We start from the raw sequence: 16,795 nt of genomic DNA, 5'->3' as shown, positions 1-16,795 counted from the left end.
CATCACGTGTTTCCTGACCTTCCCTCTGTCAAACTGCAGTAATTAATTGACTCGATCGGAAACGGAGAGGTGCCCGCCCACCTGCTCCGTCGTCATCTCGCCACGTACGATTCGGCGCAACGCAACTTGCTAGTTTGTTTGACAGACAGCGGCACCGACCACTGAGGTTAACGCTTTCCACACTCACAACCTAGCGTGCTGGCTAGCGAGCGAGTGAGCTAGCTTTGCCGACACACAACTTCAAGCTGAGACGAAGCGACGAGAGGAGGAGAGAGCAGAGCAGAGAGGATGAAGACCAGGGTTCATAATAAAGTGAGTAAACAACACAAGGGACGCACAGTTACGGTGCTCTTTAGTGAAGCCTTTAGGGTTACGTTTAGTGTCATGGACAGGCTTGACTCTCATTAACCTGTCAGTGGCAGCGCTAAAGCTAACAGCTCCTCTGCTGATTAGTGAACAACCTCTGCAGCTTTAAAGGGATGTAACACTGAGAGCACAAGAGGAAGACAGTCGACGACCCTTGTACACCAAGAGACACGTCGACTGTTTCTGTCCACGTACATAACTCTAATACAACAATAATACTGCAGCTAATATAAAAAAACTGATGTAAACCTTAATTGTCTTCATTTCCAGATGTGTTGGAGCCGGGCCCTTATCAGCTGTTGGACACTGCTGCTGGTCCAGCTGCTGTGTTTGGAGGCAGTGCCCATCAGTATGGACAAGACGAAAGTCAAAGAGCCGGAGAAAACACCTGAGGAGCCTCCAGCCAGTGTGGTAAGAAGACACGGGATATATCCACACACAGCTCTGTGTTTACATCACAACAACATGTTTCCTGTTCCTTTGTGTTACAGTCATTTTTTTGTTTAAATCAAGCACAAATCCTTCCTCATTGTAGCTTCGCAAATATGGAGATTTATTTTCTGTTTCTGCATACTGTCGGACAGAGCAAACAGAATCAAGAATATGTGTGTTAACATGTAACAAGCATTGCCTTTTTAAAAAAAATGTTATACATCTAATGAATAAGCAATGTTAAGAAATGAATCAGCAGAATAGTGTGTTAGTTGCAGCCCCCGATACTATGAGCTTGTGTCGCTGTTATCAGCTACTTTTATTGGCTGCAAACGAGAGAGTTTGGTAACAGCAGCCGGACTAATTTAAATGAGCGATGTCTCATTTGATGTCTACTAGTTATTAAATTACCTCTGACGCTGCGCTCAAAAGTTATGATCCCACAAATCCATTTCATCAGTACAACAGCTCCAGATGTTGTAGCCTTGTGAGTGCACAGATTGGATTTTCAAGGGTTTGTCCGTGTTAAATGTTGACATATCGGCTTCACAGAGCTTAAACAAATACTATGCAGATTGTATTTGAGAACTGATAGAGTGAGACATGAGTGAGATTGCATACAAACGCCACCCTTTTACTGGAATGTGAGTAAGTGGTGTTTAACCACGGCACAGAAGCAGCATATGGTGATTTGCAGAACGTAGTAATACAGTTTATAGACATTCATGACTAAACCTGTTATCTCTCCATTAAACATCTGGCCAGAGGATCTGTTATGTTGGTCAGCAGACTTCTGTTACTCACAGTCTTCAGTATGTCAGATCTCTCAAAGATGTGCTGGTGTAATCATGTGTTATTACCTAAAGTAATGTAATCATCATTGGATTTATTACATTTTTATAGGACACTGGACTCCACTACGACCGCTACCTCAGAGAAGTCATTGATTTTCTCGAGAAAGATCAGCATTTCAGAGAAAAGCTCCACAATACAGACATGGAAGACATCAAGGTATCCTGCTTTTCCTTTGTTTACACCTATGGAGCAAACTTTGCAATAGCCTTCAGTTAACTGTTAGTTAATCATTACTTTGATTTCAGTCATCTTTTTAATTGTGCTAAATAACTTTACTTTTGCACCATTTATGTATAATACAGCAAGGTAAGCTGGCCAAAGAGCTGGACTTTGTCAGCCATCATGTCAGAACAAAACTGGATGAATTGAAGAGGCAGGAGGTAAACCGACTCCGGACTCTGATTAAGGCCAAGCAAGACCTTGAAGGAGGGAACGGTATGTTGTATAACAATATGTATTTTTCACTTTGATTTATATTTAAAGTAACATGCTAGAACCTGAATAGTGCATTAGAGATAAATGAATTATGAGGAAAATAGTCTGTTCTGTATCTATGTATGTTTTTATTTAAACCATTTATGTAAATTTACTCCCTGAATAGATATAGCCGTGGACCACCAGGCTCTGCTGAAACAGTTTGAGTACTTGAACCATATGAACCCACATACATTTGAAGTGGATGATCTGGATCGGCTCATCAAATCGGTAAATCTTATTGCTACTTCATGCCATAAAAATAAGTTTAATCAAATTATGTTCTCACTATTCCGCTCATTTAAACTGTAATTGACCCTTTTAGTAAAGTAATTAGGACGCATACACAAGGCAGATGGAAAGTACGCATTTTATAGAGATACTGTGGATTGCTGCAGTAGAGAGACGTTACAACAGGACCTCACACAACTGCTTTATTTGGAAGGCACTGTTATTGGCTAATGAATGACCACAAGTTTTGTAGACAGCTAGACCTTTTCAACAGTCAGGAAGGAGAGGACAGCCATTGTAGACGTGGAGAACAGTGGTGTCATTGTGAGAGCTATGCAATACCTGTTATGGCTCCTGTGATGTGACCTGCTTTTCATTGTCAGCACAAATTGTCAAGAGATTTTACAGAAGTGGTTTTAAGTTTAGACCTGAAGAAAATTCAATTTCAAAATGCACTTACATTGAACCTTTGCTTCACACTACCATAACATGTTTTCCAAAGCATGTTTGGATTTTGATATACACTCAGAGGCCACTATATTAGATACATCTGTACAGTCTTATGCAATCCAATACCATTGTTCTGCCAGGTCTTTTCTATAGTGATCAGTGTTCTGACAGTTTCTTAGAGGTATTAATTACATTATATGTTTTAGCAATGAGGTCATAGTTATGAGTGTTAAGAAGAAGATGTGTAAATAAACATCTAGTTTTCACTCACTTTTTAATCCCAGTACACAAACATGTTAGTGTAGACCGTATGTACAGTAATATGTTCAGAAAAAGCTTTGGCAACCTGGAATTCAAAGTTTGAAAAAAGTTGTCCTACTTTGTAATTGGACCACTGTGTTTGTGGCTTCTTCCCTTTTTTTTTTTAAACAAGATTTCGCTATGGTGTTCATTTTTGCTTACTCTGGGGCTTTAGGACAAGGACCACCAACATTCTAGCACCCCCCACAGGCGTCACAGTGGTCTGGCAGATGTTCACAAGCACTGCTTGAAGTGGGAGGAGAAAAAGCTCAAAATCATTGACTGTGTACAATATGCCAGAGGAAGGGGTGTCGAAACAGCTGTTTGCACTTGTAGAGTGGCTGATCACATTTCTACAAGTTTGTGTTGTGCTTGTTCACGATTTTTGATAAATGAAGATTTTGGATAAATTGATCGTCATCAGTTGTCTCCCATTTATTGCACATATGCATAATGAGCATAGTCATCATTGACGGTAGTGAAATGTATCAAAGTCTGTTTTATTTCCTCCCTCCTGGTGTTCAAAACAAACTTCCAACTTGTTGACATTTGAATCATTTATTTTACAAGAAAAATGGTTCCATAATTTCCAGTATACTTGAACAAGTGCAATCGAAAAAAACAAAATGAACTACAGACACAGGTTATAGTGGTCAAAACCACAGCCTCCACACATCTGACACTAAACACACTCACCTGACTAAACAACAAGGCCTTCATTGTAGATTGACTCGAGTAAAATATATAATAATGTCTGTTTCATTCCCCCTGCTGTGCTGTTACACTGCAGCCTACTGTGTGTGGACAATAATGTTTATGGCAACTGCATTCTACTGCAGTCTGACCAGAGGTATAAATACTGTTTTATTTTAGTTCCCTCTTGGCTTCAGAAAACATCAGAAACAAAAATTAGTCATGGCTGTAGTTTTTATTTTCTTTATAAAAACTGTATGTTGGTGGTAACAATTTGTAGAACCTGCAAAATCTTTAATATGGTACACAGTGATAAAGTCTTTGATGAATTATTTCAGACAGGATGGTTACTATGATGGATTGCTTTTCTCAAGTCGTAGGTCTCTACAAATTTCTTTTCACATCAAAATGAAACAACAGAATATTAATGAAGCTGGAAATGGGTAAAAGTTCTCCGAAATAAGTTGAATGAATGCAGTAAATAAGTTTCCAGATGCATTAAGAACATGTTCAAATGGAATTGCACCATATTAATTATTAATTTGAATCAGGTGGATTTCTAACCCTTGTTGTTTTTCCCCTCATGCAACAGGCCACTAAAGATCTGGAAAACTATGACAAAGAGAGGCACGATGAGTTCAAGAGGTATGAAATGATGAAAGAGCACGACAGACGGGAACACCTGAAAACACTGGACGAGGATGAAAGGAAGAAAGAGGAGGAGCATTATGAGGAGATGAAGAAGAAGCATGCTGACCACCCTAAAGTCAACCACCCGGTAAGTCTGATTTCACACGGGTGACAACTGGACACAGACATGATGTGTTTTATTTCAGAAAGTCTTTCTGTCCTATTGCCTAATTTTATCTCAGATTTAAAAATATATCTATATAGTTCTCATTGTACAAGTTGTTTTTTGGGTTTCTGTGGTGTGTATTTCTAGCATTGACGTAAAATGTCCACCTAAATGTTTAATGGTGTTATTTATGCAGCTATAATTTAAATTTGATTTTGCTTTCGTGTTGCAGGGTAGCCAGAATCAACTGAAGGAGGTGTGGGAGGAAGCTGATGGCTTGGACCCTGAAGATTTTGACCCTAAGACCTTTTTCAACTTGCACGGTAAGACCTTTACCAACTGGCAGCTTATCATTTATTCAGTGCTGATATATTATAATAATGTTTTTATTTGTTTTCTCTTGTTAATACAGATACCAATGGAGATGGCTTTTTTGATGAGCAGGAACTGGAGGCATTGTTCACCAAAGAGGTAAAGCCATAGTATCTGAATATTTGTAATGTTTCAGCAAATGGTCTTCCCACTGAACATTTTGTTTTTGTGTTTTTTAGCTGGAAAAAATTTATGACCCCACCAATGAAGAGGACGATATGGTGGAGATGGAGGAAGAGAGGCTACGTATGAGAGAGCATGTTATGAACGAGGTATAGTCAGTTACTCAGGATCCTATTTTCACCGAACATTGATGAGATGTGTAGCAAATATAATAGATTTGTTTGCTCCTGTCTTCCTCACAGGTGGATTCTAACAAAGACAGGCTGGTCTCTTTAGATGAGTTTCTGGTTGCTACAAAGAAAAAAGAATTCTTGGAGCCAGATAGCTGGGAGGTGAGATGCAATAAATTCATCCTGTTGACATCCTTTAAGAGCAACATAACCCTAAAATCATTTTGTCAAAAGGAGTAGCACTGTAACAAATGGTGTCACATCCACTTTGCGTGTTTCTTAGACCTTGGAGCAGAACCAGGCTTACACAGACGAGGAGATGAGGGAGTTTGAGGAGCATCTTGCTCAGCAGGAACAGGACCTCAACCTGAAAGCTTTTGACCTCCAGAAACAGAGAGACGAGCTGGAGAGGCAACAGGAGCAGCTTAATGCACAGAAGATTGAGCTGCAACAGGTACGGAGGAGTAGGAGGAGTGCTATACTGGTATTTGAAATATCTGCGTTGCAGACAAGGTTTCATGCCGTGGGTTTACTCATTAAATATGGCAAACTGATGCTCTGTAAGAAAATAGCTCTGTAGATTCTTCATCTGAATGAGACACCAGATTTGCTCAGTTAAACACATTTTCTGACTTATTAAAAAAAGAATTTCCTATGTTGATGTTTTATTTAAGATATCAGATTGCTATTCACTGTGTGCACTGTCCAAATATAAGAAAACCTTATATGACCTCTGTATTGTTACAGGCTGTTGAGCATATGGAACGGTTGAAATCACAGAAAGTAGAACCCCCTCCAGAGGTTCACGGTGAGTGTCGATTGCACCATCTTGTTTCTTCTGAAAGTTGTTTGATTTTACAGGCTGACCTGTGAGAATATAAAACTCCCTCGTTTTTTTGTCAACAGTGGAAGGAAACGCTGTCCCAGAGATGCATGCGTTCGACAACCAGCAGCATTATGAGCAAGATGCCCAACCACAAGGACATGAACCTGCACACCATGCTCCTCAAGATACACTTCAGGAACACCATGAACAACCAGTTGAAGTCCTGGCCCAGCAGGGTCTCCCTCAGACACACCAGGATCTGCCACCAGGCCACCAAGAAGCAGCACAAGGCCAGCATAACCTGCCATAACAATGCTGTATGAACTTGAACGTCCACTACCAGACTTTTGCAGCACCTCCACTCCAGCGTGCAGAGGAGCAGTCCCTCCTACATATTAGGCCTCTTTAACCAGCATGACTTAGACGGTTTGGAGGACACTTGAGATGAAGGAGAGCAGCACAAATGGAATTCCCACTGAATGACACCAGTGTTTGATTTTTAAAAAAAAAAAAAAAAAACTGTAATCCTTGGATTACTTAATGGTATAACAATAGAAAACCAACCACAGATGTGCATCTTAAAATGTGCAAACTTAAATTTTCAAGGAGTTGTGTTTGATTACATTAGAAAAGATCAAGAATATCTGGTAATAAGATTATACAAAAAATATAATTTCAGTGAGCTGTCATGACCTGCTGTTTGTTGTTCAAAGTATAGAACCTCTAAAATGTTGCTGGCTCTACAAACCGAGCCTGTTGGATACGTATGACTTTGATTTTCTGACTTAACTAGTCAGAATATCCCCAAATATGTTTTTAAAAAAGAGATTAGTTTACATGTGTGATCTGTAGTGGACTGTGTTTCATTTGATTGTGTCAAAGATTTTAGAAATTGAATGCAAGAGACATTTTTAAGATTTTGTATTGTATTAGGAGTAAAAGAGGCACTTCAGCTATTTTAACCAATATACAACATTTTGATGCCCTAACCAGACCCTTGACTCTTGATGCAGACAGGTACAGCGTCATTAATCCACAGATCTTTGAAGAAAACTTATATTTCCATCATCTCCAGCTGCCACTGTCACCAAATATTACACTATTTTAACCAGAAACCCCCTCAAGAAGCCAGGTTGCTCAAAGTCCTTATATTTTTGTCAAGAAATCATTTTACCAATACTTTTGCTACTTTCTACATGATGGATTTTGGTTGCTGTCAGTTGTTTACCTACCTTGAAATATCATCTTCTTCAAGCATAGTCAGATTTTTCAGTGCTCAGCCTAAAAAGGCATCCCGTACAAAAACAGGTCATTTTTGGGGCCATACTATAAAAGCTCTCCGCTGACTTTGACGTTAGAATAAAGGTGCTAGGTTCATAAAATAAAGATAGCTGTGGAATATTCCCCAATTTCAACAAACATTTTCCATACTTCATCACAGCCCAAAGTCCTGCAGATACTTATTATTTTAAAGTTACTTACAGTATGTGGCCTCTGATATAATACATTTGCTTTGGTACACTTAACAGTATGATGGGCATTTTCAATTTCTATTTTTCATGCACAAAATAAGCATGTGACATGTTTATTTATTAGTTGATCATGCTTTTTCATTCTTAATAATGCTGTGTTTATCATTTTCAGTTAAGATGTAGACTTTACTCTGCATCGGTTTTCTGCATCAACGTGTTTTGCTGGAGCAACTGCTGGATTTGATAAACTGGTTCGGTAAGAGCAGAGTCTGTTTACGTGTGATATCATAAAAAAACCTCTGGATTTGTATTCAGTTCACATCTTTATATTTGGCACCAGGTGTGTATTACGTGGGCCTAATTTGCATCATCGCATGGCATATTTTTCTGACAGATTACCAGTCTGGTGTAATTGTTGTGCTATCCAGGATGCTTTTTTTCATATACTATTGTGGTTTCTTTATGCTGGCACAGTCATCAAGGCAAACTTGGATATTTTGACTGAAAACGGTTCAATTTGCATCCAGTAAGAGGTCTGCCTTACTGTGGTGTTATTTAATACATCATTTAGACATGGAATACATACTGTTCTTTTTTTTTTCGTGGTGTCATTGTTTTCTGTGTGCCAAGTGTTCTTTTGAGACAATACTGTATCGTAATTTGCACAAAATGTACAGTGTGTCCGCTGGCTTGCTGATGGATAAGATACAGTCTTAAAACAGTTATGACATTTCAGATTGTGTGACAGATTTCTTGAATGACTCAAACTTAATACAGTGTAAAACAGTGAAGTACAGACAATTCGTACATTAAAAATCCTTTGGCATTGAAATAGAAAGCTTCAGTATGAACACAGCAAAATGTACTTTATAGTGTGATTCATTTTGAGTGATGCATTTGTCTTAACACAGTTTGATCTTAAAAGATGTGCTGCGAGTGTGCAGGCTTCATTTGGCAAGATACAATGTTAAAGTCTAAATGTACACAGTGGTGTGAAACACTACTGGTAATAATCGTTTGTCATTGGTTTGAAGGCTTTAGTGAAGCGCTACCACCAGTCTGACATGATACAGAATTAAGATAGCAGAGCTTATAACCTCAGATGCATACCGAAGCAGGAAAGTAGTATCCTTAAACAGATGGTAATAGAACACAACTTTATTGAAACAGTCTCAACCAATAACATCAGCGTACAAAGAGGTGATGGCGCGAAGAGGTGACAGAGGGGTGTAAAAAAAAAAAAAAAATTAAATGATTTTATGAAAATTATAAGATCAAGAGGAAAAAGTGGCTGACAGCATAGGGCAGAAGAAAACTATTTTCATGGAATCAGATCGACAGTGGCAGGGTATTTTTTGCATTTATTTTGTACAAAAAATAAATTAATGAAATCTTTCAAGTTTACAGGAATATCTATTTGTTGTTTTATATCACACAGACTTGCTGATAATCCTACATGTGGTGAAGTTCAGCATTTTGTGTTAAAACATTAAGAGGATCTAGACAGACCAAAGCAGACTGACTCTGATAAGTAGGCCAGGAGTTAAAAAAAAATAAGATTACCAATGAGAAAGAAAACATTGTTATAAAAGTGAGCTGGGGCAAACACATTCAAAAATCCTGAATGTTAAACGTGGCGCGACTTGGTGGTCTTTAAGATCTTTTTATGATCGCATTGCTTGAGCGTTTCCTCGGGACAAACCTCGAGGTCCTTGGCCAGCTCCCCGCTTGTAGTTTTGCTGATATCCCTCCTTGAAGAAACAACAGGAATTTACAACGACCACCTTTGTAATCTTGAAATTGTAAAAACAATACACTGAAAAGAAATTAGCGTTCTGGTACATGAAGCGTGTTGAAGTTAATAATGAAAGGAACACTTACCCGCTGGTAGGTGTTATTGGAATAGTCCCGGGATGTGTTAAATTGGGTTTGACCATAACCACTGCTGGGAGCATTTGAGAAAGGGGGTCGATAGCCTTCATATCCACCTGATGAAGGAAGACACTAGAATTAGCAGTGGACTTGTGTAACTTCAACATGTATTATGTCAGCAGAATAAATCATGAGGCCACATGACGGGTTGATGCTCGTACCTCTAAATCCATTGGAGGAACCCCGGTAACCGTTCATCATGCCACGGGCGTTCCTGGGTCCACCTCTGGGCACACCCCTGCTGTTGTAAAACGACTGTCCCGACTGTCCAAACCCTGCGCCTGGAGAGGATTCTTCATGGCCTCCGGCCGTCGGCATGACTTGGTCTTGTGGCTGGAACCCACCGACAACTTGACGGAGGCAAATGAGACAGAAATTTAAGTGCATATGGTACACTTGTAGATCAGTTCTGCAGTTTAGCTTTAAAATACAAAATAACTTTCTGCAGACTGATAGAACTGCAGTTCCTTTGCCTTAGGGCCTGCTGTTTGACTCCAATTTCAACTTTATAGTCACTCAAGGGATATTTTGTCTTGCAGTGAGGCGAAACAATGGTGCAGCTGAAATCCCAACAACACAAGTTTTTATCTATTATCACAACATCTTGTTCATACAAGATAAAATATATCTTTAAGATAAAATGCACACAACCTCAAAATGTGTATATTTTTCCTCTTAATAGTCATAACAGGTCAACGTAGAGATAATGTCAAACAATGTAGAAACAACTGATTTTCCACTCTATGTAAGCTGCTTGGTATAAAGATATGCATCCAGCCAAAGTTCTAACCTCACCTGACTGTAATGTCTCCTGTGGGATGTCAGGCTGTTCGACAGCACTCTCTGACTGGCTGCTAAACCCCGGTCCATAGCCACCAGGGAACTGGCTGGGCTGCTTCAGAGGATCTGCTTGGCCGTCAGTCGCTGGAGGTACAGGTGCGTTCAAATTAAATACCTGAAGAGGAAAATAAAGGTTTTTCTGTCTGTCCATAGCAAAACGATGTCACCATTTCTACAGAACCTCTTGGGAGCAAAATGTGCTGGAGGTTTGGAAAATGAGGAGACATGTCAAACTCCTTCCTGTTTAGTTGGTGCACCAATAATCAGCCGGTTTATTGCTGCCACTGTGCTAATAAGACTGGAACCTGACAGTTTCCAACAGAATGTATTGAATAAGTCCGAAAGATATTGTGTAATTGGACCCATGTTAGAAAGCATACCGCTTGCACTGACTGGAAGGGTGCTGCGTTGACATTGATGCCTCCAGTGTGGGAGGGTTTGGAGACAGGTGGGAAGGCAGAGGACAGAGAACATGGGGCGGGGGACTGCTCAGATGACAAAGACATCGAGCCCTAGGGAGGAAGGAGGAAGGGAATTCAGAAGGCAAGGAAACAAGGATTGCAGAGAGCTCAGTGGGAGATGATGGGATCTCTGATTGTTTCCATTCTACCTCATTAGCATCACATTTAATCCACATAACAGTGCTTTTACTGCTATTGTTATTCAATGGCTGCATCACTCTATTGGGTGAAAACAAGTCTCACTAACAACTTCCTGTGCTTGCACTCTACTTACTTGTGATGATTCTGGTGGTCCAGGCACTACACTTGTTTGAGGAAGTCTGGACTCTGAGAGGGCTGTTTGGAAGAAAATTTAAAAAAAATATTACTAACTGCAGTAATACGCTTTCAGGACAATGTACGCACATTAGAAAACAGTGATCAGACCCTCAGTAGAATATGTGAGACAATCTGTTCAGAGTCTGGGTAAATTAACTGGTGCTCACTTGAGGGGCAGCCCATCTGCTGCAGGTCCACAGTCTGCACAGGCTTCATGGGCTGGGCAGACACGATAGCTGGGTCCAGAGCCTGGCCATCAAACTCCAACATGGAGTCCTGAGAGAACAAAGCAGGAGTAAATGTATTGTTGTGTCACAGCGGTGCCATAGCAAAGTTAGTTGGGGTACTAACACTTTAACTGAAAGATGTGGATTCAATCTCCTAGGCCAGAAAGTTTTTGCTTTGTCACTACTTGCTTTTTGGGAAAAAACAAAATCGCTGGAGGGTCTGAAAAGTCACTAAATATAGTGACAAAGTCGCTAAGCTGTCAACACTGGACCACTGATTTATGTGTCAATAAACAACCGAAGCAGCGGGGTTAGAGCTGGAGCACAGGTCTTGACCTGTGGGTCAGCTGTCGCAGTGCATTGTGGGATTTGTAGTATGAGTGGTGGGAGTGTGATTTACCGGCAGGCCATTAATAATAGACGTATGAAATTATCCGGCCACGGAAAAAATACCAATATATATCGAGTATCGCCATTCAGCTAAAAAAATATCGAGATATGACTTTTTGTCCATATCGCCCAGCCCTAGTCCACACGTGTCCGTTCTGTACCTGACTGTGTGCTTGAGCATCATGTGAGAGAGGATGAAGAATGCATGAATACATTTGATATCCCGATGTATGAATCCACATTAAATGTCCACCTCTGAGCGGAAACAGCACTGAGCTAAACACAACAACACATTATATGCATTACCTGCATGAAGTTGTACGTCCCTTGCATCTGGGCCATGAGGTCTTGCACCGCCTGCTTCCTGACCACTGGGTCATTGGTCGGGGTGGGAGAGGCATGGTTCACAGTAACATTTGGATCTGTAGCCAGCTGGACAGGGGGCTGGTGCTGGAGGGAATTCACCATCTATTCAACACACAGACACATGTGACAGGTGCGCACACATACAACACATTGAGAAATATGCATGGTGGCATTAAGGAGCGTTTTGGTGGAGTAGAGGAACATACCTGAGCCTCCACTGTCCACTCCTCCACTTGGTCTTTATCTGTACTGCTGTACGATGTTTCTGGAATGAACTGTCTGTTTATGAACTGGAACACAAGAAAATGTTAATTTAAACTGCAAAGTTATGATTTGAGTTATTATGCAGCATATATGCAATACTCATACAAGTCTCACCTCTGTGGTTTCCACTTTAACTGGCTCTGTGTATTTTTCAGTAGCTGTTCCTTCTGGAGAAAACAAACAAATGTAAAGAAACTTTTCTTGTGGGGTCAAAGAAATATGTCACACACGCACTGTATCTCTATGCGTGTTCTTAGTTACCAGGTTCTGATGGCTGCTTCCCAGCCGTAGACTCAGCCACCACCGTCTGCTCCTCTTGTTCCTCCTCTTCCTCGCACGTCCCATTTTGATGGGTTTGTGCTCTATCGAAGTAACCACTCAGCAGCACTTTGTCCAGAATGTCCTTCAGTGACTTGTCTGGAGCAAAGAAAAGTGTGAAAAGAGAATAAACAAAAGCATGGCTCAATGACATACATACTGTATACACTCATGTTTGTGAGGTGGGGGATCAAGAACCATAAAAATACTTACATGTGGTTCCTGCCACAGCCTTGTCTCGGCCCTCAAGCAGGTCCCACAAGTGTAGTGAGGGTTCTTCATATTGGTCAGTCAACCTACAAGTTATACAACATCAAACAATTTGGTAGCGTACTGTTGGTCTTTTTCAATATCCTTAATCACTGAGCAGGTAAAAACTTGAAAAATCACAGGTACTCTCATACCTGACATCATAGTTCCTGTCAGGTCCCACCAGTTTGTAAAACTCATCAAGAGATGTGAGGTCAGCATCAGTGAGCAAAGAAGAACCAGTGGCGTCAGGTCGTTTAAGCTCCTGCCTCACGCTGTCATCGCCTAACTGGTCCAGTAAAAACTGAAGCTCCAAAACCGTCTTCAGCCGCCGTTGTTCCATCTCCTCCCGCTGCAGCTGTTCCCGTCTTGCAGATTTCTTCACTGCCTTTTGAACCTGAACACACACACACACACACACACACACAGTCAAACATGTTTCGGTCCATTTGGTTCGACGAGATTTCTCACATTAATCGCGGAGAGAGTCACAAGGAGGAATGCTGGATTTCCTGATGTTGTAGCCAATAAATCTTACTAGGGAGGAATATCATACTGATAACAACTTTAAAATCAATTATACAAACAATCAGCAAGTCATAGGAACCATCAGGACTCACCTCTTGGCCCAATGCCAGGAAGCTCTTTTGCAAATCTCGAGCAAACTCAAGGTTGTTGATGATCTCTTGGTACTTTGACAACGCATCCTTCAGGTGCGACATGGAAAGAAAATTTAGATTTGTTTATTTAATTTAAAAAAATGATTTTACTCTCATAGAACAGGGTTATCTGTCTTATCTTACCAGCTGATCCTGATTTAGTCTTTCCCCCTTATCCTTCTTTGCTTGGTAGTCATCCAGTTTGGACTGTAAGAATATTGAGAAACACTAAATGTGAAATTAAAGTGGAGATAAAAATGTAATACACGACAAAAAAAAACAAAACAACAACATATCCTTGCGCAACAGAAATTGGCTCATACAGCTGGATGAGAGAGCATTAAAGGTGGGGTTAGTGATACTGGAGAAAGATAGTTGATAATCAAATACAGGCATAAATGTGTCTCAGAGCAAGCCACGCAACAGGTGGAGGTCGTGCCAATTTAGGCCTGTATGTAATGTCCTGGAATGAAACGCAACAATAAACTTAATCTTTTTACAGTGTGTCTGAAACCACCTAAAATGATCATTGTGGTTACAGAAAAGATTTATGATAGATTCATAAACTCACACCCTGCTTGGTGTTAAACAAGAGAAAATAATGTGACACATTAGAGATACCTTTTTCTTTTCCATGTTGCGAACCTTCTTGTCAACGACACCAAGAACCTGCTTCATGGCCTCACAATGATTTCCATTTCCCAGGTCTGGAGTGGCAGACTGGACAGCACTGTTGCCAACCATCGCTGAAGGCATCTGTGAGGAGAACAGTCATTACACACATTTAAAGATTAAAATGTTGTGCTGTGCGACCTTTTGTAAGAAATCCACATTGGACTGCTTTATTCTAAACTACCAATGACGAGGCTGCCAAATTATTTGTGTATCGCATGTGCTATCACAGATCTTCTTCATGCAATTACTTACTCTCCCACTACTCCAATTTTCTGCAGATGAGTCTTTTGCCATCTAACTACTCTTCTTTCTGTTTTTTGTGTTCATTGATTTATGCGCAAATGTAAATAATTGTTTTTGAAATGAACATCTGACCATAGAGTGGTACATTCCAAAAAGGGGGCTGTATCATGTAACCTATCTTTTTTAAAGATTAAAAAAAAAACATACATGACAGATCTCAGCACATAAAAGCAGCAGACACTGTTTTGTCTTTACAAACCAAGACTTCTTAGTTTAACAGGATGGATGTCAGTGCTGGGGGGGGAAAAAGATTAAATTGAAATACAATCTAACCTTGACCTTAAAACTGAAAGTGAAATCACTACCTTTACAGGATACACAATGAGACCGTCTGATTTTCAAATGAGCACATCTCTACTTTATCTGTGTGTGTGTGTGTGTTTACATTCATCTGTGTGGGAGCTGAGGAAACATACCTCTGCAAAGGCTGCTCACATAAACATTTGTATTGACTATTCCCATCTTCGTCAACATTGTCACTAAACCGTATCAACTCCACTGATGGGAGGGCGATCATCTTAAGATTAGCTTTATTATCAATGGATCCGACATTGCCGAGGATGACGGCGTGATTTTACAGGAATGCTGGAGATTCCTTCACAAACTCAGGTCGACATCAGGAACACCGGGCCATGGAAAATGATAGCTAGCGACGTGATCGACCAAAAAAAAATCAAGCAGTCTTTGATTTGAGCTGCGGGACGAATAAAAAACTATCATGTTTAAAGTGCCCTGAAGCATAACACAACTTAATGTTAGTAATAACGTAATGGGCTGGGGTTAGATTCGTGTAATGACGCCGAACTACAGTGGACGGAGGAAGTTAACACAAGTTAAAATGTCGGCCTTGTGTTCAAAGTTAAAAATCTTAGCGTTAGCTCCCTTGGAGACGCCGGCTAACCTCATTGACAGACGCTGGCGATGCGTAACTTATATAACACCGAGTCACGTACTGTCAGCCCGAGTCGTGAACTCGTCTCTTTGGCTTCGTTTTTGCAAGCTCGCCTGTCGGCGATGTAAAGGTAAACGTTAGCCAGCGGCGTTAAATCAATTTAATAAGCATGGGAGGAGGGGACATCGCTGCTTAATCTCCTTGTCCCATTGTTAGCCGGGAGGCTAGCGTGCTCGGTAACGTTATGCGGCTAAGTTAACCGGATGTCAGTTGAAAAGCGAACCAACCGGTAACGGCCGTTTAACGTTCGTGTAACGGTCGGAACAAACGTCGTTCCACGGCGGTTATGAATGGAACACAAAGAGCGGCTCGGGACGCTGCGACAAGTCCGTTTCGTTGCAGGGTGACTAAAAGACTAAAAACATCCAGTTCAAACAAATCCAGCTTAAACAAGCCAGCTGCTGGCGATGACACGGTGCCCCCCATACCTTTATACTCTTTGTCTTCAAAGAGATTTCCTCTGTCGGATTAAACGTGGGCTGTATGAGAGCGGTTTGTGCGGTTTTACTCTCTCTGCTGTTTGTTGGAGGATGCTCCGGTTCACGCCAGCCGACCTAGCCGCTGCTGAGCTAACGGTAGCGGCTACAAGGACCCCACCCTCTCGCTCTCTCTTTGCTGACCTCAAGAGTGCCTGACAGAAAAAACTGTGTACTCATCCTGATGTTAGACCCAATGATTAATTGATTATTAAGCGTGCCCATAATGTTATGTAGACGAGATATCATTTTAGAAATGCTGAGGGAATGATTAAGATTAAATCAAATCAAGTTTATTTAAAAACAATACATAACAGGTACATAAATACAATTCAATTAAAATACAAGAAAAGTGCTGTAGTGTTAAAAACCTTCCAGAAATATAAGAAGCAGCAGACAGGAGATTGAGCCTTTTCCCAAAGAAAAATCAATTTATAAAGAATTGTTTATTTAATATTTGTCTATCCATTCATTTTACATCAAATTTTTAGTCAATTGTTCGGTTTTGTTTTCTGTAGTTTCTGTAATGTTTCCCCCTATATTAAATTGTAAATACTGTCTCAAAGCCTTCTTCGCACTGCCAGGAATACAGTTTCAGTGGGTAAGTAATGAATCCTTTGTCAATTTTTTATTTTTATTTTTTTTTAATAGTTAATTTAAATTTGTTCAGTCACCATGTTCCCAAAACACCTACATTAAAATCGAATAGGACATGAGCTTGGGCGATTGTTAGTGGGTTCAGACACATCATCATCATCATCATCACTTATTTTCTAAAACTCCCTATTTTATTATTAATAACATA

General features: G+C 40.4%; 3 protein-coding genes across 6 annotated transcripts in view; 1 reads left to right on the top strand and 2 right to left on the bottom strand.

Annotated features, from left to right (window-relative positions):
• Nucleotides 1–693, bottom strand: part of plekha7b (pleckstrin homology domain containing, family A member 7b) — a 72,124-nt gene extending 71,431 nt beyond the window's left edge. The window contains exon 1 of the mRNA XM_019272571.2: nucleotides 616–693. The gene's annotated coding sequence lies outside the window, so the exon portion shown is untranslated. The remainder of the gene's footprint in view (nucleotides 1–615) is intronic.
• Nucleotides 163–8,807, top strand: nucb2a (nucleobindin 2a). Of its 2 annotated transcripts, none has more exons than XM_010731095.3 (13): nucleotides 163–312; nucleotides 637–777; nucleotides 1,702–1,809; nucleotides 1,956–2,088; nucleotides 2,255–2,358; nucleotides 4,394–4,579; nucleotides 4,830–4,920; nucleotides 5,010–5,068; nucleotides 5,149–5,241; nucleotides 5,335–5,424; nucleotides 5,546–5,716; nucleotides 6,010–6,070; nucleotides 6,169–8,807. In XM_010731095.3, exons 1-13 carry the CDS (start codon nucleotides 289–291, stop codon nucleotides 6,396–6,398), a joined length of 1,491 nt encoding a protein of 496 aa, XP_010729397.1. In that variant the 5' UTR covers nucleotides 163–288; the 3' UTR covers nucleotides 6,399–8,807. The 2 variants fall into 2 exon arrangements, with proteins under 2 accessions (XP_010729397.1, XP_027137529.1); XM_027281728.1 differs by lacking the exon at nucleotides 163–312 and adding an exon at nucleotides 539–557.
• caprin1a (cell cycle associated protein 1a) lies at nucleotides 8,701–16,136 on the bottom strand. 3 transcript variants are annotated; one of them, XM_010731115.3, is made up of 17 exons: nucleotides 15,943–16,136; nucleotides 14,206–14,340; nucleotides 13,729–13,791; nucleotides 13,546–13,632; nucleotides 13,081–13,322; nucleotides 12,890–12,972; nucleotides 12,620–12,775; nucleotides 12,473–12,525; nucleotides 12,301–12,384; nucleotides 12,035–12,196; nucleotides 11,279–11,387; nucleotides 11,068–11,129; nucleotides 10,713–10,844; nucleotides 10,288–10,447; nucleotides 9,654–9,842; nucleotides 9,442–9,548; nucleotides 8,701–9,311 (listed from the first exon to the last, which is right to left on the bottom strand). In XM_010731115.3, the coding sequence occupies exons 2-17, from the start codon at nucleotides 14,338–14,340 to the stop codon at nucleotides 9,225–9,227; spliced, it is 1,911 nt and encodes a 636-aa protein (XP_010729417.3). In that variant the 5' UTR covers nucleotides 15,943–16,136; the 3' UTR covers nucleotides 8,701–9,224. The 3 variants fall into 3 exon arrangements, with proteins under 3 accessions (XP_010729417.3, XP_010729408.3, XP_027137528.1); XM_010731106.3 differs by lacking the exon at nucleotides 15,943–16,136 and adding an exon at nucleotides 14,512–14,641; XM_027281727.1 differs by lacking the exons at nucleotides 10,713–10,844; nucleotides 15,943–16,136 and adding an exon at nucleotides 14,512–14,642.
• Between the last annotated feature and the right edge of the window lie 659 nt (nucleotides 16,137–16,795).

The sequence above is a fragment of the Larimichthys crocea genome, chromosome VIII, assembly GCF_000972845.2.
Source record: "Larimichthys crocea isolate SSNF chromosome VIII, L_crocea_2.0, whole genome shotgun sequence".
Classification (NCBI taxonomy): domain Eukaryota; kingdom Metazoa; phylum Chordata; class Actinopteri; family Sciaenidae; genus Larimichthys; species Larimichthys crocea.
This window is presented reverse-complemented; position numbering and strand designations above follow the sequence as displayed.